General features: G+C 47.2%; 1 protein-coding gene across 1 annotated transcript in view; it reads right to left on the reverse strand.

Annotated features, from left to right (window-relative positions):
- TDRD15 (tudor domain containing 15) overlaps nucleotides 1–23,895 on the reverse strand; it is a 65,153-nt gene that overhangs the window by 35,596 nt on the left and 5,662 nt on the right. The window contains exons 2-3 of the mRNA XM_044289324.1: nucleotides 4,589–4,736; nucleotides 4,233–4,521 (exon numbers count right to left, since the gene is read on the reverse strand). Coding sequence (XP_044145259.1) covers nucleotides 4,233–4,521; nucleotides 4,589–4,736 — 437 coding nt within the window. The remainder of the gene's footprint in view (nucleotides 1–4,232; nucleotides 4,522–4,588; nucleotides 4,737–23,895) is intronic.

Genomic DNA, 23,895 nt, shown 5'->3' on the forward strand with positions numbered 1-23,895 from the left:
CTGAAAGCATTTTGAAGACGGATCAGTCTTCAAATGCTTTCAGTACACTTGCGTTTTTCCGGATCCGGCGTCTAATTCCGGCAAGTGGAGTACACGCCGGATCCGGACAACGCAAGTGTGAAAGAGGCCTAACACATGGGAAATGTGTTACAATCAATAGCACTCAAGTAGATGGACAGCAATATAGCAATTAAAGTGACACACAACAACCTAAATATAAAGGTTGAATATACTGATCGACCAAATTGCCCCACAGTGAAGCTTATAATGGATCCCTAATAGGACGGACTGTAATATGCCCAAAACAATGCACCCGATAGGCATAAATGAGTATATATAAGGCTACTGAGAGTAAACAGTAACAATACAAATTGCCTAATACTATCTCACTGGACCCTGATAATTTTACATAGGTTTCTTTATTGTTTGTATGTCTATGATTAATTAAATAAAGATAAGAATTTTAAAATATCAGTTAGGGACCCCTAAAGGGATTATTGGTCCTACAGACCGTTTTTGTATTGTAAGAAATATCCAGAGGGTCTCTAAAAGGGACTTAGAATAAAGAAAAGCAGTATGTGTGGGTCGCACCATCCAGTCCCTAAGAGAAAGATTGAATAAACACCGTTGGAATATTATGCGGGAGTATCTCAAGCACAGTGTCTCCTGACATTTTCTTTCCATCCATAAGAAGGACCCTTCTAAAAACTGACAATCACACCCATCGAATGCGTCACTGAAACTGTCTCAGATAGATTCAGAACGTTACAAAAAGGGGAAATGTTCTGGATCTTCAAGCTGCAAACTCTGGAACTCTATGGATTAAATTAAAATCTAGAAAGCAAGTGTTTGACCCTCTCTGAAAATATTTCCGATTCCAATTTGGGCCCCCCCCCCCCCCCCTCTTATTCCCCATCACCAATTACCCTCACTTACACACACAGCAATTGCCCTCCACCGCTCGCTTCTATCAGCTATACTATATGTGACGAACCGCGTCGCTACTTCCTATAGTAATAATTACATATAGCACCTATCAATATATCCAATAGATCCCGTATATCCCCCCCTCCCTTCATTACCCATCTTGACATCTACAGACGAGCAATAGGGGAATGTTATCCCCATTATCCAATTTATCATTTTCCCATCAAAACCTCCATCTTACACATTCACCCCATCCTTAAAGGGATTCTGTCACCTCCCCTCAGCCAAAAAACGATTTAAAAGCAGCCATGCAGCACAGCTTACCTGGATTAAGCTGTGCTGTTTTATCTTGAAATCCGTCCAGCAGTTACTGCAAAAAACGACTTTGATCAATAAGGAAATGCGTCCTGAAGGTGCCCAGAGGGGCGTTTTTTTCTTCCTAGTGAGCCCAGTACCGCCCCTCTTTCAGTGCCCAGCCCGCCTTCCTTGTATTTTCTAACCGCCGCCCCCAGCCTGCCACAGCCTCCCCTCCCTCTCCCTCACGCCGAACGAAGTCTCGCACAGGCGCAGTACCCACTGAGGGCTGCGCCTGTGCGATCATCAGGAGACTGAGGGCGGCAGCTTCATCTTCGTCACTGGGCATGCGCCGAGCCCAGTGACGTCCGATGCTCGCTCTTCCCTGCTGACTGAGGGAAGAGCGAGCATCGGACGTCACTGGGCTCGGCGCATGCCCAGTGACGAAGATGAAGCTGCCGCCCTCAGTCTCCTGATGATCGCACAGGCGCAGCCCTCAGTGGGTACTGCGCCTGTGCGAGACTTCGTTCGGCGTGAGGGAGGGGGAGGAGAGGGAGGGGAGGCTGTGGCAGGCTGGGGGCGGCGGTTAGAAAATACAAGGAAGGCGGGCTGGGCACTGAAAGAGGGGCGGTACTGGGCTCACTAGGAAGAAAAAAACGCCCCTCTGGGCACCTTCAGGACGCATTTCCTTATTGATCAAAGTCGTTTTTTGAAGTAACTGCTGGACGGATTTCAAGATAAAACAGCACAGCCTAATCCAGGTAAGCTGTGCTGCATGGCTGCTTTTAAATCGTTTTTTGGCTGAGGGGAGGTGACAGAATCCCTTTAATTCACCAATACCCCCTATTCATCCATAGCAATATCCATCATCCCCAATTTCCAGTTCACCAAAAGATAGCCATCATGTATCTAACCACATATTTATTAAGTAGTGTGTCAGGACGTATACTCCCCCGGTAGACACTTTTGTGTTATTAGCTTCCCATCAAGTCCTTCACCCATATCAGTGGCCCCTATTCCCCTAGCACCTGGTATGTAGCGATATGCTACTTTTATATGATTCTCTCTCCCCCGCTGCTTCACGAGCAGCCGTTCTAGACCCGCCACATACGCTCCTCCAATGAGCACGATCACCACTCCTCTTCTATCGCAGTAGCGAGCACGCACTGTGTAAGTCAGCGTTCTCCACCTGCTGCCGCACACCAGCCGTGCTATCCGCTCTGCAGATCAGCTTCAGGTAACCAAGATTCCCCTCCTTATTCACTGTTATCCATTGACTATATTTAAATTACACTAAGACTCTTATTCACTATTAACAGCGAATCAACCAATACCCCTAATCTTATTTTTTATATATTTTTACCGTTATCGGACCATCATGAGTTTATGTCTCCTTGGGACATATACATACACATGTGTGTTTTTATATATTTTCTTATACATTATATAAGATTTATTCAGATTAATTTTTGGAACCAAATGAATTTTTATCTAAACAAAATAATCTTATGATTGATTATAATCAACCCCCCCCCCATGTTTTTACATCATCAGACTTTTTATAACATAGTCGTATTTGTATATGTATATTTATATGTTATACATCTTTTATTTATACTCCCACACATACAGTGTTGTGTATTTTGCATATTTATTATTGGTATTTTTTAAACTTGATAGAGGGGTCAGTAGCACCCCGAAACGCGTTGTCTACAAATAAACAGAAAATTGCTAAACAACTGGTTGTAAAAGTGCACCTCTTGCTGTCCATACGTTCGACCTATAAGGTCCAGCGTACTTTCATTTTCTACCTTGTAGGACAGGAAGCGAAGGGACACCTGCTGCGAAGGCTCAAACAGTGAAGACTGGAGAGCACTGAGCATCCAATTAAGGTCCCAAGGATTCAACGGAGGACGGTAATAGGGCGCAGTGTGCGCAACCCCCTGCAAAAAGGTCCGAACAGCAGAAAGCGAAGCCAAGTTCCACTGTAATATAAAGGAAAGAGTAAACTTGCCCTTTGAGAGAACTGATAGCCAGCCCCAAGTCCATGCCCGACTGCAGGAAACAAATGGGAGACAGCTAGTGGCGTTCGCGCCAACTAGAGTAGGATTTCCAGGTCTGGTGGTAGATCTGGGAGGATGACGTCTTTCTGGCACAAATTATGGTCTGGACAACAGCATCCGAGAAACCCTGAGTCCTTAGTACGGCGGCTTCAACAGCCATGCCGTTAAATGTAGAGACCTTAAATTTGGGTGAAAGATCAGTCCCTGCGACAAGAGGTCCTCCTGAAGGGGAAGAAGCCAGGGTTCGTCAGCAAGGAGGGAGACCAGGGATGCGTGCCACACTCGACGTGGCCAGTCCGGTGCCACGAGAATGACGGGCAGACCGAAGAAGATGAGGAATAAGTGGAAGAGGAGAGAACACGTAGGGAAATGTGAACTGACTACGGAATTACTAGGGTGTCCGATGCCAGAGCCAGAGGATCCTTCGACCTGGCGACGAAGTGGGAGGCCATGAGATCCACATCCAGGTGACCTTACCGCTCACAAATCGCAAGGAAAGACCTGCGGATGCAGAGCCCATTTGCCGGGAGAGTCTCCCGGCTGAGAAAGTTGGCGATCCAGAAGTTGACGCTGGAATTGTGAACTGCCGACAGATCGGGAACATGGTTCTCCGCCCAGTAAAAAATAAGCGCCGCTTCTGACATGGCTGCGGGGCTCGGTGTGCCGCCTTGGTGGTTGAGGTATGAGACTGCCGTGGAGTTGTAGGACTGAACTCGAACTGGATGTCCCTGGAGACAGTCCCGTCCAATGAAGCAGAGAGAGATGAATTGCCAGCAAATCCAGAATATTGATCGGAAGAAAGCGTTCCTCGCGCAACCAGGTGCCCTGAACAGAGATATTGTAGTTGTCGTCAGCCCCCGCCCCACCCCGAATTGGGAGAGGATAGGGCCGCAACAGGGGAAGAATCTGAAGCCAGAGAGTGGATAGCTTCTCCGGGGGCAAGAATACCTTGGCCTGAAAGGTAAAAGGTATCGAATAACATGCCCAGAAAAGTAAGCCTCTGAGATGGATGGAGACATGACTTTGGCCGGTTCAGAACCCATCCGAAGCGTTCCAGGGTGTCCGGGACAATGTGCAGGCTGTCCGCCGTTGCCCGGAATGATAGACCCTTTATGAGGATTTCATCCAAGTATGGAATTGCTACTATTCCCCTGGCATGGAGCAGAGCCATGACCGAGGCCAGAACCTTTGTAAAGACTCTGGGAGCTGTGGCCAGCCCGAACGGGAGAGCCACAAACTGGTAGTGAAAAGGACCCACTGCGAATCGGTGAAATTTCTGGTGACTGACAAATGGAGATATATACGTAAGCATCCTTCATGTCTATTGAGGCCAGGAACTCCCCCAGTTCCATAGACGCGATGAACGATCTCAAGAACTCCATCCGGAAGAGGCGGATCCAAAGAAAGCGGTTGAGGGCTTTGAGGACCAGGATGGCCACGGAATGTACCTTCCTTTTAGGGGACCACAAAGAGATTGGAGTGAAACCCGCGAAAACAGTCTTGAGCAGGAAATGGGATGATCACTCCCTGACGCAGAAGGGTGAGAATAGCCTGAAAAAAAAAAAAAAAAGGAATGGGCAGCAAAGGGAGAGGTTGAGGGAGATGAGCTGAAGAATCGTGGTGGAGGGGGGAGCTGAACTCCAGCTTGTAACCCTCTGAGATGACTTCTCTCACCCTGCATCCGAGATGTGAGCCAGCCAGACATGACGAAACAGATGAAAGTGGGCTCCCACCCGATTGGGGAGAGTTGAAAGCCGCCTGTCATCCCCAAGGAAGTCTTGGGGGTATAGGACTTGGAGCCCTGTTGGCGGAGACACCAGGGCTGGGGTAGCCTTGTCGGCTGGCCGCTTAGGACTGGAAAAAGATGCCTACGTTTTTTGATCTGTTGAAGCGTGTCCTGTTTGGTGGTAAAAAAGTGCTAAATGAGTGCTGTAGCGTTAGAGATGATTTCATCCAGGCGTTTGCCAAAAAGTCTGCAGCCGGCAAAGGGGAGGGCCGTCAAGGCTTATTTTGATGCATTATCTGCCGCCCAACAGGAGAGCCAAAGGGTACAAAGAATAGCCACCAAGAAAGTTGATGAGCAGGCCATAAGTCTGTGCACGTCTAGAGAGGTTTCACAAACTTAAGGACTGGCCTGGGAAAGCTGCAGGGCAATCTCAGAAAGTTCTTCCGAGTGGTCCCCAGAGGAGAGGCCCTGGCATAGTTTATTTGCCCACTCACCCATAGCTTTGCTCACCCATGTAGAGGCAAAAACTGGAATAAGTGCTGTGCCCACTGCTTCAAAGGATAACTTCACAAAAGATTCCAATGTTTGATCCCTGTGGTCGGAAAAGAAAGCCCTGTCCGCCATAGGCAAGGTGGTATGTTTAGCCAAGCGGGATGCAGGAGGGTCCACAATAGGGGAGGACAACTACTTCTTTGTCAAATCTTCCTGAAAAGGGTATAAGAAGTCTAAGTGTAAAAAGTCTGTCAAGGAAATTCTACTCCTTGGAAAGAGAGGAATCAAACTGCTGGTGGAAGAGGAAACATTTTGGCGAGCGACAGGAACGCCTGAAGAAAAAACTGGAGCCGGACGATAAGGATGCAGGGTCCTCAACCTGTAAGGTTTCTACAACCGCTGAAATGAGATTGTCTACCATAGAGGACAGTTTTGAAGACTGGTCCTCAGGAGACCAAGTCAGCATCTAAAAATTTCTCCCTGGAACAAGCCTCTTCCAGGGAGGACACATCCGAGCGAAACTCTCTGGGAGGCGGTGATGAGACAGAAGAAACGGGGGATGCAGTCATCCTTCTGGTGGAGGATGGTCTGGCCCGTTTTGCAGGGCGACCACGATGGGCATTAGCAACAGGATCTTCAGAGTCAGACTGATCAGAGGACTGCCTAGCGGACAAACGCCCCAGTATTTCCACGATGGCTTTGCTGGTATGGGTGAAGTCCTGTACTATCTTTGACAGGGAACGTGCCCACTCCGGTTCTACTATGGGCTGAGCAGGATGGGCGACTGGGTCAGGGTCAGAGCTACTTGGTGGTGGGGCAAAGCACGACGCGCAGAGGGGATCTAACTGACCTCATGGGAATTTAGAGCGACAAGAAGCACATGGAAAATGGCGCGCAGAAGTTGCCTCCTGTTTTGGGGCCTGGGCTCGGACATAGTGCTTGCCCTGCAGTGACAAGTAGGAGGATGAGGGGGTAGGCTATACCCTGTAGGAAGGGGAGAGTAGCTTACCTGGCCTGTGTCCCTTAATGTAGCTTGTTCAGAGCGCCATGTGGAGAGGATGAGTGTTAGAGTCCTGCAGAGGTCCTTTTTAAGCAGGAGGCGGGCGGAGTGCAGAAAAGAGCGCCAAGAATTCGCACCAGAAGAAGATGGACTGAAGGAAGGGGGGGGGATGCACCTCATGCCCCATCCCCATGAACGAATGTCGGCCTGGGGATCACGTGTGGATGCGGCAGGTCCGCTCCATCCCGTCCCTGAAGGGAGAGAAGAGACACACAGCCGTGCTAAGACTTCCTCGGCTAAAACGGTTTTACCCTAGTCCCTGTAGGAACGGTATAGCTGGAGGGAGGAACTCACACTTTTGTGCTTAGTGTCCGCCTCCTAGTGGCAGCAGCTATACTTATGGTCAAGCCTGTGCCTTCCAATGATACGGATGAGAAATGATGACAATTTATCTTACAGGTAATTTTCTTTTCCAATAGCCTCCACAATCGCATTAGCCATTACTACCCTAGGGTATCCCTGCCTCCCTAGGGACAAGAAAATAAATTGAGAACAGCAATTTGAACATCCTCGTCCTTACCTGAACCCGTAATAACATAGGACTCATTTGAATATGCAGCAAAAAAAATTGATACTGGCATCTGTGGCCACCTGATTTTTAATGCCGGCACTGTACCCCCTGTTCTCCCTTGATCAGCCATCAACAGAAAAGTTATTAAAATGGTGAGGGATCTTCACCTGTGAGCTTGAGCTCACTTGAAAGCGGAAATGATTGATGTCAGAATGGTAATGACGTCTCTGACGGAAACTGAACAGGAAGGAAGATATTCTATGGATTATGGATAGAGATGAGTGAATTTTTCAAAAGTTCGCCTAATTTTTTGGGAAAAATGTGGTTCTATACGAATATATTCCCGGCAAATTACATTAAAAAAAAACGGCTATTTCCTGGCTGCAGAGAGCCGTAATAGCGGTGTAGAACACTGTGCCTTGCACTAACACGCATAGGGAGTCTGTTCTGGTAGTGAAATAATACTGTGAGTCAGTATGACATGCAGATGACAGGTGTCGCTCTTAGAATCACTGCACACTTCACTTATTTGTGCAGTCACTGGGTCAAAAATGACCAAATAACTCAAGTGTGAACTCAGCCTTACAGGTCAACGTTAGAGCCAAGAAGAAGCACACTCCTTTTACACCGTCGTCAGCCGATTCCACATAGATGTCTACAGAACCTGTTCTATTAAACGCTTATACAAATAGAGCCCCCCCAACAGAGTGGAGAGGGTGTCAGCAGTAAGTTTGTGTTGACATCACTGATTATTTTGCCTTTCCTCTGATCAGTCAGAATAATAACCCACAAAAAACAGATCCCGTCTGTGGAGCATAAGCCTTCTCTCAGCATTTGGTCAGTAATACATCAGTATTGCTAATGCCCCCAAAAAACAGGAGTGGATATAAAACAGAGATGACACGTGAATAGAATTTTTGCATGTCTTCTATGTTTTGTACCCACTCCTGCTTTTGGCTACCAAATCACAAGCCAATTCTGATAGGACCATACAGGCCTTACAGCTGCTACACAGGCAGGATTCATTGTGTGTCTCATTTTTCCTTCCTTCTGACAGGTCAGAAGAAAGGTCAAATAAATGATGTCAGCCAGGCCGAAAGGCAAAATAGTGGCCCAGTCATGAAATGGAGAGTGTTGGAACAGCATTAGAAGTTCACAGAGTGGACCTATGACATAGTAGTGAAGGGGCAGCAGCATCAGGAGGCCACAGAGTGGCACGACGATGAAAGATTGTGGAGGTGTCAGAGTCTGGAGTTGGCAGCAGCATGAGGAGACCACAGAGTGGCCAATGACAGAGTCTGGAGGTGGCGACAGCAGCATCAGGAGGATACCACAGAGTGGCAAGGTGACAGTGTGGAGATGGCAGTAGCAGCAGCATACCACATATGGTGACGCTGCATATGTTGACACAGGGCTGTGGTGCCAACATTGGCACCCTGGCCACACTTCACCTTCTGCCCACATATTCTACATATGGCCATGTTAACCTTCTCCGGCGGTTTAACAAAAAACTGCCACACCACCAAGTAGGTGATTTCCCCTCCCAACAGTCCGCACTGACTGACTGCTACCGCCGCTGCTTCCGTGAACCCCTGCACCACTACTTCCCGGGCAGGTAGACTGCTGCGAAGCAGGTGGTCTACCCCGGGCACGTTTGGCTCCTGACCTCGCACTGCTGCCACCCTGCTAACTCCCAGCCATGCTTTCAATACATATAACCGCCAAAGTCCTGCTGACTCCCAGCCATGCTTTCGATACATATAACCGCCGAAGTGAAGTGCGTATATATTTTTCTTTCTGTACTAAAATAGGCCACTAAAGGCTTTTCAACATAGAACTTGCACCCCAATAGCAGAAACTAATTGCTGGAATGACAGAGCTGTATAATGGCTAATTGGATCCCCAAATAATCTTTCCCCGCACTTGTAAATCGCTTTTCTAGCACTATCCCTAGCGCCTTCTGACGTCTCTCCCTGCACCAAGATGCTGTGAAATGATTCCTTCTTAATCCTTTCCCTGCACTTATAAATCGTTTTTTCAGTTTTTTTCACAATGAGGTTTTTCCTATTGCTGTTCCTAGTGTCTTCTCACATCTGTCCCTGCACTTAGAACGCTGGAAAATGTCTGAATCTAAGATGGCCGCCGTATTTATAGGGCTGTGACAACACAGGGCTGGCTTGCTGCTGATTGGCTGCATCATGCATGTCAGTCTGGGTGATCCCGCCTTCCCATACTTCCTTTCTCCATGTCATCACACATGCAACAGCCAATTTAGGAAAAATGTGATTTGTTACCACGAAGCACAAGGAAATTCGCATTTATTGCAAATTTAATTTTTCCTGAAATTCGGATCTAATTCCATATAGTCAGCTTTGATTCGCCCATCTCTAATTATGAGCAACTACGTACACCCAAGAAGATTATTCACCTGCTAGGACACAGGTCCAAATTCTCCAGATTCATTAACCACCCCAGTTGGTGTCTGCTGGATCAGTTGAGATGAAAACGAAGATTCTCTCACGAATCTGCAGAAATCAGGAAATCATCCAAATAAAGAATCATTAGAACATCTTTAAGATGACGACAGCTAGACACTGGCGCAATTTATCGTCCATGAAAAATAAACAACTTTTAAAGGGGTTTTCCGGGATTGTAATTGGTGAGGAACGAAGAGAGCTTCAGATGATACACCTGAAGTTGCTTCGTTCCCAACTTCAGATTAAGGCCTCATGCACACGGACGTTTTTTTTCACGGTCCGCAAAACGGGGTTCCGTTGGTCCGTGATCCGTGACCGTTTTTCCGTCCGTGGGTCTTCCTTGATTTTTGGAGGATCCACGGACATGAAAAAAAAGTCATTTTGGTGTCCGCCTGGCCGTGCGGAGCCAAACGGATCCATCCTGAATTACAATGCAAGTCAATGGGGACGGATCCGTTTGATGTTGACACAATATGGTGCCATTTCAAACGGATCCGTCCCCATTGACTTTTCAATGTAAAGTCTGGAGTTCTGTTATACCATCGGATTGGAGTTTTCTCCAATCCGATGGTATATTTTAACTTGTAGCGTCCCCATCACCATGGGAACGCCTCTATGTTAGAATATACTGTCGGATATGAGCTACATCGTGAAACTCATTTCCGACAGTATATTCTAACACAGAGGCGTTCCCATGGTGATGGAGACGCTTCAGGTTAGAATATACAAAAAAACTGTGTACATGACTGTCCCCTGCTGCCTGGCAGGTGCTGCCAGGCAGCAGGGGGCAGACCCCCCCCCCTGTTTTTAACTCATTGGTGGCCAGTGGGCCCCCCCTCCCCTGTTGTTAACTCGTTGGTGGCCCGTGTGCGGCACCCCCTCCCTCCCTCCCTCTATTGTAATAATAGCATTGGGGCCAGTGTGCCCCCCCCCCCCCCCCCCCCGATCATCGGTGGCAGCGGAGTAGAAGATTCATACTTACCTGGCTGCTGGCTGCTGCGATCTCTGTGTCCGGCCGGGAGCTCCTCCTACTGGTAAGTGACAGGTCTGTGCGGCGCATTGCTGTCACTTACCAGTAGGAGGAGCTCCCGGCCGGACGCAGACATCGCAGCAGCCAGCAACCAGGTAAGTATGAAAATCTTCTACTCCGCTGCCACCGATGCGATGTAAAGCAAGTAACGCTGATGCCCAGGTACCAGTGCAGCCCTGGGGTCTGTCTCTGCCGGGGGGGGGGGGGGGGTGAGCGCGCCTCCTGATGCACCTTTACGCTCTGAACCCAGTGAATGGCTAATGTAGCGATGAGTCCCGTCTCGATTATGAAGATATTAAGCCATTGAGTTCAACTGCACACTGGCCCCAATGCTATTATTACAATAGAGGGAGGGAGGGAGGGAGGGGGGGGGGGGGGTTGGGGGGGTGCGCACACTGGCCCCAATGTATTAAAACAATAGAGGGAGGGAGGGGGGTGCGCACACTGGCCACCAACGAGTTAACAACAGGGGAGGGGGGGGGGCCGCACAATGATATTCAAACTGGGGAGGGGGGGGGGGGGGGTCTGCCCCCTGCTGCCTGGCAGCCCTGATCTCTTACAGGGGGATATGATAGTACAATTAACCCCTTCAGGTGCCGCACCTGATGGGGTTAATTGTACTATCATATCCCCCTGTAAGAGATCGGGTGCTGCCAGGCAGCAGGGGGCAGTCTTGTACACAGTTTGTAGTGTATTCTAACTAGAAGCGTCCCATCACCATGGGAACGCCTCTGTGTTAGAATATACTGTCGGATCTGAGTTTTCACGAAGTGAAAACTCAGCTCTGAAAAAGCTTTTATGCAGACTGATCTTCGGATCCGTCTGTATGAAACTAAAACCTACGGCCACGGATCACGGACACGGATGCCAATCTTGTGTGCATCCGTGTTCTTTCACGGACCCATTGACTTGAATGGGCCCGTGAACCGTTGGCCGTGAAAAAAATAGGACAGGTCATATTTTTTTCACGGCCAGGAAACACAGCTCACGGATGCGGCTGCCAAACGGTGCATTTTCCGATTTTTCCACGGACCCATTGAAAGTCAATGGGTCCGTGAAAAAAAACGGAAAACGGCACAACGGCCACGGATGCACACAACGGTCGTGTGCATGAGGCCTAAAGGGGTTATCCCACCTTAAACAATGGGGGCATATCGCTAGGATATGCCCCCATTATCTGATAGGTGCGGGTTTCACCGTTGGGACCCGAACCTACAAGGAGAACGGAGCCGGGGAGAGTTGTGGCTGGATGACCCCAGGTCCGTCCACCAGGTGCAGCTCCCCACCTCTCCCTTTGCTGTGAATGGAAGCGCAGTGCTCATGCGCGGCCACCGCTCCCATTCATTTCTATGGGGCCGACTAAAATATGCCCCCATTATCTGATAGGTGCGGGTTTCACCGTTGGGACCCGAACCTACAAGGAGAACGGAGCCGGGGAGAGTTGTGGCTGGATGACCCCAGGTCCGTCCACCAGGTGCAGCTCCCCACCTCTCCCTTTGCTGTGAATGGAAGCGCAGTGCTCATGCGCGGCCACCGCTCCCATTCATTTCTATGGGGCCGACTAAAATATGCCCCCATTATCTGATAGGTGCGGGTTTCACCGTTGGGACCCGAACCTACAAGGAGAACGGAGCCGGGGAGAGTTGTGGCTGGATGACCCCAGGTCCGTCCACCAGGTGCAGCTCCTCGCCTCTCCCTTTGCTGTGAATGGAAGCGCAGTGCTCATGCGCGGCCACCGATCCCATTCATTTCTATGGGGCCGACTAAAATAGCCGGCTGTTTTCGTCGGCTCCATAGAAATGAATGGAGGGCGGCTGCGTATGCGCAGTGCGCCCGCCTCAAATTTCTCCGCTCCATTCTCCTTGTAGGTGCGGGTCCCAGAGATGGGACCTGCACCTATCAGACAATGGTGGCATATCCAAGCGATATGCCCCCATTGTCCAAGACGGGATAACCCCTTTAATGCTGTATGGAGATCTGTCTCCGTACAGTATTAAAATGTATGGGCTCCGATAAGCTGAAATTAGTTATTCGCAAAGTCGCGCGTGACTTCATTGAATAACGTCGGTAGTTGATTTTTTAAGTTAAAAACCACTACAACACTTGAAACTGAACTCGGTAACTCGGAACCGAAATAGAGTTCAGTTTAAAGTTTTAAACTAGTTTTCCACTTTAAAAATCAACTAACAAAGTTATTTAACGAAGTCACACGCGACTTGGCAAATAACTAATTTCGGCTCATCGAAATTGGATTATTATTTTTTAAGTAAAGGAAAAAAATATTGACCCAATTTTACCACTAACATGAAGTACAATGTATCACAACAAAACTATTACTTATCTAACAGATTCTGAGAAAGTATTCCAAAGTTTTACCACTTAAAGTGAAGTCGGATTTGGAAAAATAGGCCTGGGCAGGAAGGTGAATCTTGGCCATCTTCCGGTTCCCAGTTTATGGACCGGATTCAGCAGTGACATACCCCCAAGTGGCATGTTACTGCTGGGTCATGTCACTGCTGAAGCCAGTTACTGGATGCAGCATTGGATGTGAAAATGTTAATACAGAATGCATAGTACAATAAGGATGGAGGGGTTAAAAAAAAATAAAAAAAATTTAACTCGCCTTAATCCACTTGTTCACGCAGCCCCTATGGTGATGGATCATGTGATGGACCATGTGATGAGCGCAGTGACGTCACCACAGGTCCTTTTCCTCAAAGAAGACAGAAGAGATGCCGGCTGCGTGAACAAGTGGATTAAGGAGAGTTAAATTTTTTATTATTATTTTTTAACCCCTCCAGCCCTATTGTACTAAGCATTCTGTATGACCACTTCAGCCCCGCTAGGTGAAACCCCCTTCATGACCAGAGCACTTTTTACACTTCGGCACTACACTCCTTTCACCGTTTATCGCTCGGTCATGCAACTTACCACCCAAATGAATTTTACCTCCTTTTCTTCTCACTAATGGAGCTTTCATTTGGTGGTATTTTATTGCTGCTGACATTTTTACTTTTTTTGTTATTAATCAAAATGTAACGATTTTTTTGCAAAAAAATGACATTTTTCACTTTCAGCTGTAAAATTTTGCAAAAAAAACGACATCCATATATAAATTTTTCGCCAAATTTATTGTTCTACATGTCTTTGATAAAAAAAAAATGTTTGGGCAAAAAAAAAATGGTTTGGGTAAAAGTTATAGCATTTACAAACTATGGTACAAAAATGTGAATTTCCGCTTTTTGAAACAGCTCTGACTTTCTGAGCACCTGTCATGATTCCAGAGGTTCTACAATGCCCAGACAGTAGAAACACCCCACAAATGACCCCATTTCGGAAAGTAGACACCCTAAGGTATTCGCTGATGGGCATAGTGAGTTCATAGAACTTTTTATTTTTTGTCACAAGTTAGCGGAAAATGATGATGATTTTTATTTTTTTTCTCTTTTTTCCTTACAAAGTCTCATATTTCACTAACTTGCGACAAAAAATAAAAAATTCTAGGAACTCGCCATGCCCCTCACGGAATACCTTGGGGTGTCTTCTTTCCAAAATGGGGTCACTTGTGGCGTAGTTATACTGCCCTGGCAATTTAGGGGCCCAAATGTGTAAGAAGTACCTTGCAATCAAAATCTGTAAAAAATGGCCTGCAAAATCTGAAAGGTGCACTTTGGAATATGTGCCCCTTTGCCCACCTTGGCAGCAAAAAAGTGTGACACATCTGGTATCGCCGTACTCAGGAGAAGTTGGGGAATGTGTTTTGGGGTGTCATTTTACATATACCCATGCTGGATGAGAGAAATATCTTGGCAAAAGACAACTTTTCCCATTTTTTTATACAAAGTTGGCATTTGACCAAGATATTTTTCTCACCCAGCATGGGTATATGTAAAATGAGACCCCAAAACACATTCCCCAGCTTCTCCTGAGTACGGCGATACCAGATGTGTGACACTTTTTTGCTGCCAAGGTGGGCAAAGGGGCACATATTCCAAAGTGCACCTTTCGGATTTCGCAGGCCATTTTTTACACGTTTTGATTGCAAAGTTCTTCTCACACATTTGGGCCCCTAAATTGCCAGGGCAGTATAACTACGCCACAAGTGACCCCATTTTGGAAAGAAGACACCCCAAGGTATTCTGTGAGGGGCATGGCCAGTTCCTAGATTTTTTTTTTTTTTGTCGCAAGTTAGTGGAATATGAGACTTTGTAAGGAAAAAAGAAAAAAAAAGAAAAATCATCATTTTCCGCTAACTTGTGACAAAAAATAAAAAATTCTAGGAACTCGCCATGCCCCTCACGGAATACCTTGGGGTGTCTTCTTTCCAAAATGGGGTCACTTGTGGCGTAGTTATACTGCCCTGGCAATTTAGGGGCCCAAATGTGTAAGAAGTACCTTGCAATCAAAATCTGTAATAAATGGCCTGTGAAATCCGAAAGGTGCACTTTGGAATGTGTGCCCCTTTGCCCACCTTGGCTGCAAAAAAGTGTCACACATGTGGTATCGCCGTACTCAGGAGAAGTTGGGGAATGTGTTTTGGGGTGCCATTTTACATATAACCATGCTGGGTGAGAGAAATATCTTGGCAAAAGACAACTTTTCCTATTTTTTTTATACAAAGTTGGCATTTGACCAAGATATTTTTCTCACCCAGCATGGGTATATGTAAAATGACACCCCAAAACACATTCCCCAACTTCTCCTGAGTACGGCGATACCAGATATGTCACACTTTTTTGCAGCCTAGATGCGCAAAGGGGCCCAAATTCCTTTTAGGAGGGCATTTTTAGACATTTGGATCCCAGACTTCTTCTCACACTTTCGGGCCCCTAAAAAGCCAGGGCAGTATAAATACCCCACATGTGACCCCACTTTGGAAAGAAGACACCCCAAGGTATTCAATGAGGGGCCTGGCGAGTTCCTAGAAATTTTTTATTTTTTGCATAAGTTAGCGGAAATTGATTTTTTTGGTTTTTTTCTCACAAAGTCTCACTTTCCGCTAACTTAGGACAAAAATTTCAATCTTTCATGGACTCAATATGCCCCTCAGCGAATACCTTGGGGTGTCTTCTTTCCGAAATGGGGTCACATGTGGGGTATTTATACTGCCCTGGCTTTTTAGGGGCCCTAAAGCGTGAGAAGAAGTCTGGAATATAAATGTCTAAAAATGTTTACGCATTTGGATTCCGTGAGGGGTACGGCGAGTTCATGTGAGATTTTATTTTTTGACACAAGTTAGTAGAATATGAGACTTAGTAAGAAAAAACAAAAACAAAAAAAAAAATTCTGCTAACTTGTGCCAAAAAAAATGTCTGAATGGAGCCTTACAGGGGGGGTGATCAATGACAGGGGGGGTGATCAATGACAGGGGGGTGATCAATGACAGGGGGGTAATCACCCATATAGACTCCCGGATCACCCCCCTGTCACTGATCACCCCCCCTGTAAGGCTCCATTCAGACATCCGCATGATTTTTTACGGATCCATGGATACATGGATCGGATCCGCAAAACACATGCGGACGTCTGAATGGAGCCTTACAGGGGGGTTATCAATGACAGGGGGTGATCAGGGTGATCACCCCCCTGTCACTGATCACCCCCCCTGTAAGGCTCCATTCAGACATCCGCATGATTTTTTACGGATCCATGGATACATGGATCGGATCCACAAAAAACATGCGGACGTCTGAATGGAGCCTTACAGGGGGGTGATCAATGACAGGGGGTGATCACCCCCCTGTCACTGATCACCCCCCCTGTAAGGTTCCATTCAGACATCCGCATGATTTTTTACGGATCCATGGATACATGGATCGGATCCACAAAAAACATGCGGACGTCTGAATGGAGCCTTACAGGGGGGGGTTATCAATGACAGGGGGTGATCAGGGTAATCAGGGTGATCACCCCCCTGTCACTGATCACCCCCCCTGTAGGGCTCCATTCAGACATCCGCATGATTTTTTACGGATCCATGGATACATGGATCGGATCCACAAAAAACATGCGGACGTCTGAATGGAGCCTTACAGGGGGGTTATCAATGACAGGGGGTGATCAGGGTGATCAGGGTGATCACCCCCCTGTCACTGATCACCCCCCCTGTAAGGCTCCATTCAGACATCCGCATGATTTTTTACGGATCCATGGATACATGGATCGGATCCACAAAAAACATGCGGACGTCTGAATGGAGCCTTACAGGGGGGTTATCAATGACAGGGGGTGATCACCCCCCTGTCACTGATCACCCCCCCCTGTAAGGCTCCATTCAGACATCCGCATGATTTTTTACGGATCCATGGATACATGGATCGGATCCACAAAAAACATGCGGACGTCTGAATGGAGCCTTACAGGGGGGTTATCAATGACAGGGGGTGATCACCCCCCTGTCACTGATCACCCCCCCTGTAAGGCTCCATTCAGACATCCGCATGATTTTTTACGGATCCATGGATACATGGATCGGATCCACAAAAAACATGCGGACGTCTGAATGGAGCCTTACAGGGGGGTTATCAATGACAGGGGGTGATCAGGGTGATCACCCCCCTGTCACTGATCACCCCCCCTGTAAGGCTCCATTCAGACATCCGCATGATTTTTTACGGATCCATGGATACATGGATCGGATCCACAAAAAACATGCGGACGTCTGAATGGAGCCTTACAGGGGGGTTATCAATGACAGGGGGTGATCAGGGTGATCAGGGTGATCACCCCCCTGTCACTGATCACCCCCCCTGTAAGGCTCCTGTACGGATCCACAAAAAAAATGCGGACGTCTGAATGGAGCCTTACAGGGGGGTGATCAATGACAGGGGGGTGATCAGGGAGTGTATATGGGTGATCACCCGCCTGTCATTGATCACCCCCTGTAAGGCTCCATTCAGACGTCCGCATGTGTTTTGCGGATCCGATCCATGTATCCATGGATCCGTAAAAATCATGCGGACGTCTGAATGGAGCCTTACAGGGGGGTGATCAATGACAGGGGGTGATCAGGGAGTGTATATGGGTGATCACCCCCCTGTAAGGCTCCATTCAGACGTCCGCATGTGTTTTGCGGATCCGATCCATGTATCCATGGATCCGTAAAAATCATGCGGACGTCTGAATGGAGCCTTACAGGGGGGTGATCAATGACAGGGGGGTGATCAATGACAGGGGGGTGATCAGGGAGTGTATATGTGTGATCACCCGCCTGTCATTGATCACCCCCCTGTAAGGCTCCATTTAGACGTCCGTATGCGTTTTGCGGATCCGATCCATGCATCCGTGGATCCGTAAAAATCATACGGACGTCTGAACGGAGCCTGACAGGGGGGTGATCAATGACAGGGGGGTGATCAATGACAGGGCGGTGATCAATGACAGGGGGGTGATCAGGGAGTTTATATGGGGTGATCATGGGTGATCAGGGGTTTATAAGGGGTTAATAAGTGACGGGGGGGGGGGGGGGGGTGTAGTGTAGTGTGGTGTTTGGTGCGACTGTACTGACCTACCTGAGTCCTCTGGTGGTCGATCCTAACAAAAGGGACCACCAGAGGACCAGGTAGGAGGTATATTAGACGCTGTTATGAAAACAGCGTCTAATATACCTGTTAGGGGTTAAAAAATTCGGATCTCCAGCCTGCCAGCGAACGATCGCCGCTGGCATGCTGGAGATCCACTCGCTTACCTTCCGTTCCTGTGAGCGCGCGCGCCTGTGTGCGCGCGTTCACAGGAAATCTTGCGTATCGCGAGATGACGCGTATATGCGTGACTGTGCGCCAGCCTGCCACCTCCGGAACGCACATGTGCGTTAGGCGGTCCGGAGGTGGTTAAGAATGCTATTATTTTCCCTTATAACCATGTTATAAGGGAAAATAATAATGATCGGGTCCCCATGCCTATTGTCGGCTAGCAACCGTGAGTGAAAATCGCACAATGGGGCCCCACTTCTATGGGGCCTGCGTTGTGTGAAAAACGCACAATATAGAGCCTGCTGCGATTTTCTCGCAACGCACAAGTGATGCGTGAAAATCACCGCTCATGTGCACAGCCCCATAGAAGTGAATGGGTCCGGATTCAGTGCGGGTGCAATGCGTTCCCTTCACGCATTGCACCTGCGCGGAAAACTCGCCAGTGTGAAAGGGGCCTAAGGCCCATGAACGAGACCTTGCTTTTCCTCCCTTAGGTCAGACACACATGAGCAAGTTGATGGTAACCATTCCGAGCCCCGCAATTTCACTGCTGGGCTCCGATCTGAAGCTGCCACTGCCACCAAAGAGGAGGGGATCCTGTGGCCACTGCCACCAATGACTATAATACTGGGGGGGTGCACTGCGCCACCAATGAAGATAATACAAATGTGGGATGAGAGTGCTGGCGGTATCACATACCCGGCCTCTATGACAAGGTGCTGAGAACTTCATCAATTAACCCCTCAGATGCAGCACCTGAGGAGTTAATTGCTACGGTCTGGCGGATTGCAGCACCTCGTCATAGAGGGCAGGTGCCAGGTATGTGATACCGCCGGCAGCCGCATCCAATACCTGTACTAACAGGTTAATTATCTTCATTGGTGGTGCAGTGGCCACAGCCCCTCCCCTCCTCCACACAGGTGCAACCCTAATGTGGACAATAATAGGACATGTTCTATTGTTTTGCGGAACGGAGACATACGGAAACTGACATAGAATGCACCCAGAGTAACTTCCGTACACGGAAAGAAAAGACATTCATGTGCATGGGCCCTTAGGGCTTAACCAGACGGCCGTTGGTCGGCCGTTCTGTGCATGGAGGACCGCAATTTTTTAAATGGTCTGTGATCCGTCCGCACCACCCAAAAAATTTAACATGGCACAAAGAGAAACCCTGCAGAAGCGCTCCTTCTGGATTGTGGACCCATTCAAGTCATTGATTGCATACATAAGCCCTTTTCAAACAGCAGGTACCCGGCAGCCATATTTAAACAATCGACCCCCAGCATAAATTTATGTTGGGCATTTGGATACAGTTAAATAATTAAATGTAAATACACCAAAAACAGCACCAACCCGACCCTTGTGAACCTGATCAAAAAGTCTCCCACCGCTAAACCTTTTTTGGACTGAGAACCACATGTGAACTGCTGTTCGGGATCTTTTTAAATTATTTTCTATACCTTACAATCAATTTCCTAAAACCTAACAAAACAATTACACAGAAGATATTTGTCTGATGCCTGATTGTACTTTGCACCTATTTGCTCGAGATGCTGGAAAACCGCCACATGAAGCAACATTTGTTCTAGAGTGTTTGCAAAGAGGCAAGATTTGGAAGATCAATTAGTCCCATGGTTTAGCTTTCTAGCTAGTGCTGTACTATATTCGGTCAGCGATACACAGAAGAGAAGGAGAAAACATTTTAATCCTCATGCACACAGTAGTATCCAGGATCAGTGTCAAAATGATGGGAAGCATGTGTCACGGATGTAGTAGGGGAGAAACACCAATAAAACAACAAGAGGGAAGGTGAAAGACACTAGGCCTAACCGCTAGGGAAGGAAAAGGGTCACCACCTATAAAACCCTGTTCCTGGCCCTAACACCTATCCGTATGGGCACCCCTCGATAGTAGAGATGCCCATACACTGTAACCTAGAAAACCCTGAAGACCCTCGAATGCCCTTAAGGTAATGACAGGGCAGAGACAACCAGCTCCTTCCCAGGTGAAGGAACCAGCGTCTTGCTGAGGCCTAGTAAACAACAACAACCAGGGGGAGAAGACAAAACACAACAAGCGGAACACAACTTCTAAGGATGATGGATGAACAGGACTTCTATGAGCTCCACACTCCAGCTCTTCCAAGACCAACTGAAGCTATCCAGAGCAAGGAGTGCTGGGTAATGTCAGACTAAATAGGGATAGGTAAAGGTCACATGATCCACACCTGAACAGGAGGTGTGGACATACCAGCAAAACATAGACAAAGTGAAACCAAAAGAGGCTGTCAGATCACTAATGTGCAGTCAGTCTTTCAGACCTTCTAACACCTGTCACAGGTGTGACAGCATAACACCAATAAGACCACAATGTAGCTCTGGTTTAACACACAGGTTTTTTCTTGCGTTTCTTTTTACAAAAAATGGAAGCAATAACTTCTAAAAGCATTGCGTATTGTCACATTGTGTAACTAAACTTCTTGTGTTCTCTGCATCTACTAACCTACCTAAACCTGATATCTGCCTCTCGGTGTGCAACACCGTCATCACTCCTAGGCAGCACGCCCGCTGTCTCGGGGTGACTTTTGACACTGATCTTTCTTTCACCCCCTATATTCAATCGCTCTCCTGCTCATGCCGCCGGCACCTCAAAAACATCTCTAGTATCCGCCCCTTTCTCACTATGGAAACAGAAAACTCTCACTGTTGCCCTGATCCACTCCTGCCTTGATTACTGCAACTCACTATTAATTGGCCTCCCCCTCACCAGACTCTCCCCTCTCCAATCTATTCTTAATGCAGCAGCCGCTACCCTGATGCCTCCGCCCTGTGTCAGTCATTGCACTCGCTACCCATACACTATAGAATCCAATTCAATTTGCTCGTCCACAAAGATGGCTGGACTATCATACATAACAAGCACTTCTACCTTTTGTGTCACCCCTATCCCCTCATAGATTGTAAGGTCTTGCGAGCAGGGTCCTCATTCCTCTTGTTGTAGTAATCGACTTGTCTGTTGCTATGTTATTTGACATAAACCCCTGAACTTTAAGGCGCTGAGGAATATGTTGGCGCTATATAAATAAAGATTAGTATTATTATTGTGTATGGTCACTTACTGAGCAATGTACCTGCAAAAAATAAATACCGTATATACTAGAGTATAAGCCGAGGCACCTAATTTTACCCCCAAAAAATGGGAAAAATTATTGACTCGAGTATAAGACTAGGGTGGGAAATGCAGCAGCTACTGGTAAATTTGAAAAATAAAAATAGATACCGTACCAATAAAATTACATTAATTGAGGCATCAGTAGGTTAAAGGTTTTTGAATATTTATTTCAAAGAAAAACAATATGGTATCAACAATAACTTTAACAGTACAAAAACCAACTAAAGCGAATATTCGATTTCTGGGAAAATACCAGTTCATGCAAATTTTTATGCGAAAATTTGAATGCGATTTTTTTTTGCGAATTTTCGCAATCAAGAAAATACAGACCTAGACTCGAGTATAAGACGAGGGGGCTTTTTGAGCACAAAAATATGTGCCAAAAAACTCGTCTTATACTCGAGTATATACGGTAATTAAAAATGTAAGTGGGCTGGCTGCATCCAAAACCAAATACCTAACTGTAGTTGCAGCCTCTCTAGAAAGCTCTTACCTCTTTTGTGGCTGGTGGTCCAGGACACAATGTGGTGGGGACACGGCAGGACCTCACACTACCAAAAAAAAAAAAAAAAAAGATTTTGCATTTGTCATTTTGTAAGAAAACATTCTAATTCTAATAAAATGTTCATAGGACTAGTGAACTGGACCTGGCTGAGTGTCATTTTTTAACACAAGCCGTGGTCATTACGATAAGGTGCCCCTTGGACCATCAGATCTAGACACACCCTATTATAGTGCTTACATGTGATCTGCGCCCCGATCTTCCACAGAGAACATCTGAGATACAGTCATGAATCTGTCATGGAGAACACGTGCTGTGTTCACATATATATGGTAAGTGCCACATATCGGTCTTTGCAAGAAAAGTCTTCTGTGTGTCCATGAGAAATGAGCGGGAGTTGGAGAGCACAAAAGTTGCAGACAAACGCCACTCTGGTGTGATCAGAGGCTGAGGCGTCAAGTTACACAAATTAGGCTCCATTCACACGTCCGCAATTTCGTTCCGCATATATATAGTGTCCCAATACAATTTTTTAAGACCGAGTACCGATACTTTTTTTTTAAGTACTCACCGATACCAATTATAACAGCGGCGCAGTTGCCGATTGCAATGAAAAAAATTTAAGCTGGGATTTGGTTGCTATGGACAACTGCTTTACTTTTCCTTTGTACAAGGGTTAATAAATGGGCATATAATAGTGATTCCCAACCAGCGTGCCTCTAGCTGTTGCCAAACTACAACTCCCAGCATGCTGTCCGGGCATGCTGGGAGGTGTAGTTTTGCAACAGCTGGAGGCACACTGGTTCGGAATCACTATTATATGCCCTTCCCCCCCCCCCCCCCACCACCTTATTTTATATTCACTATTTGAACATAAAATGGAGAGAATAACTGGATTTCTCCTCCATTTCATGCACCGTACCCACCTGGCCTGCTGTAATCCTTCCCATGCGGATGCACCAGAGTACTGGGAGGAAGTGGCTTTAAAGGGAACCCGTCACCTGGAAAACACATATTAAACCAACCACAGTACCTTAAAGTATCCCCCAGTGTGTTGCTAATCAGGATTTTCTTTCCTCATTCTGTCTCCTCATATTTGTTAAAATCGCAGTTTTAATGTCTGTTGGCTCCTTCTCCAAGTCAGTCTTGAAGTCAAGGGGGCGGCGGCCTCCTTGCTTTAAAGCACGATAAGTCAGCCCCTTACCCCTCCTTTCTACATTGTGATGGACATCTTGCCGTGATGCCAGGACCACGCTCTTCTCGCGCTTGCGCCGTCTGTTACAGCGCGATCCCGACTCCCTCACTCACCGCCTTCATTTTGCAGACCGCGCTGTTCAGTTCCATCGCGCTCACGCCCGGCGCTTCTCATCTTTAGCATGAGTGTGATCACTGGCTTGCGTTCTCCAGCACCTGAAGCCAGTGATCACGCTCATACTAAAGACGAGTAGCAACGGCCGGGCGCGAGCGCGATGGAACTGAACAGCACATGCGCAGTCTGCAAAATGAAGGCGGTGAGTAAGGGAGGCGGAATCACGGCAAGATGACACTGGACCCGCCACTGTACGGCCACCAGGTATCGGGAACATTTGCACGAGTACAAGTACTCGTGCAAATGTCCGGTATCGGTCCTGATACTGGTATCGTGACATCCCTAATATAATATTATATAATATATATATATATATATATATATATATATATTATACACATATACACACACACAAAAGAAAAAATGGCAGCATAAACATTAATGGCACACAGGTGCAAGGCCCAATGGCAATAAGCAATTACCCACACATAAAAAGCGAAAAAGGGCAGCACTCCAAAAAATTTAAAGAAAACTATTTATTCACCCAATGGTACAGCGACATTTCAGCTCAACAATAGAGCCTGAGAAAGGCTCTATTGTTGAGCTGAAACGTTGATGTACCACAGGGTGAATAAATAG

Source organism: Bufo gargarizans, chromosome 4, assembly GCF_014858855.1.
Source record: "Bufo gargarizans isolate SCDJY-AF-19 chromosome 4, ASM1485885v1, whole genome shotgun sequence".
Lineage (NCBI taxonomy): Eukaryota > Metazoa > Chordata > Amphibia > Anura > Bufonidae > Bufo > Bufo gargarizans.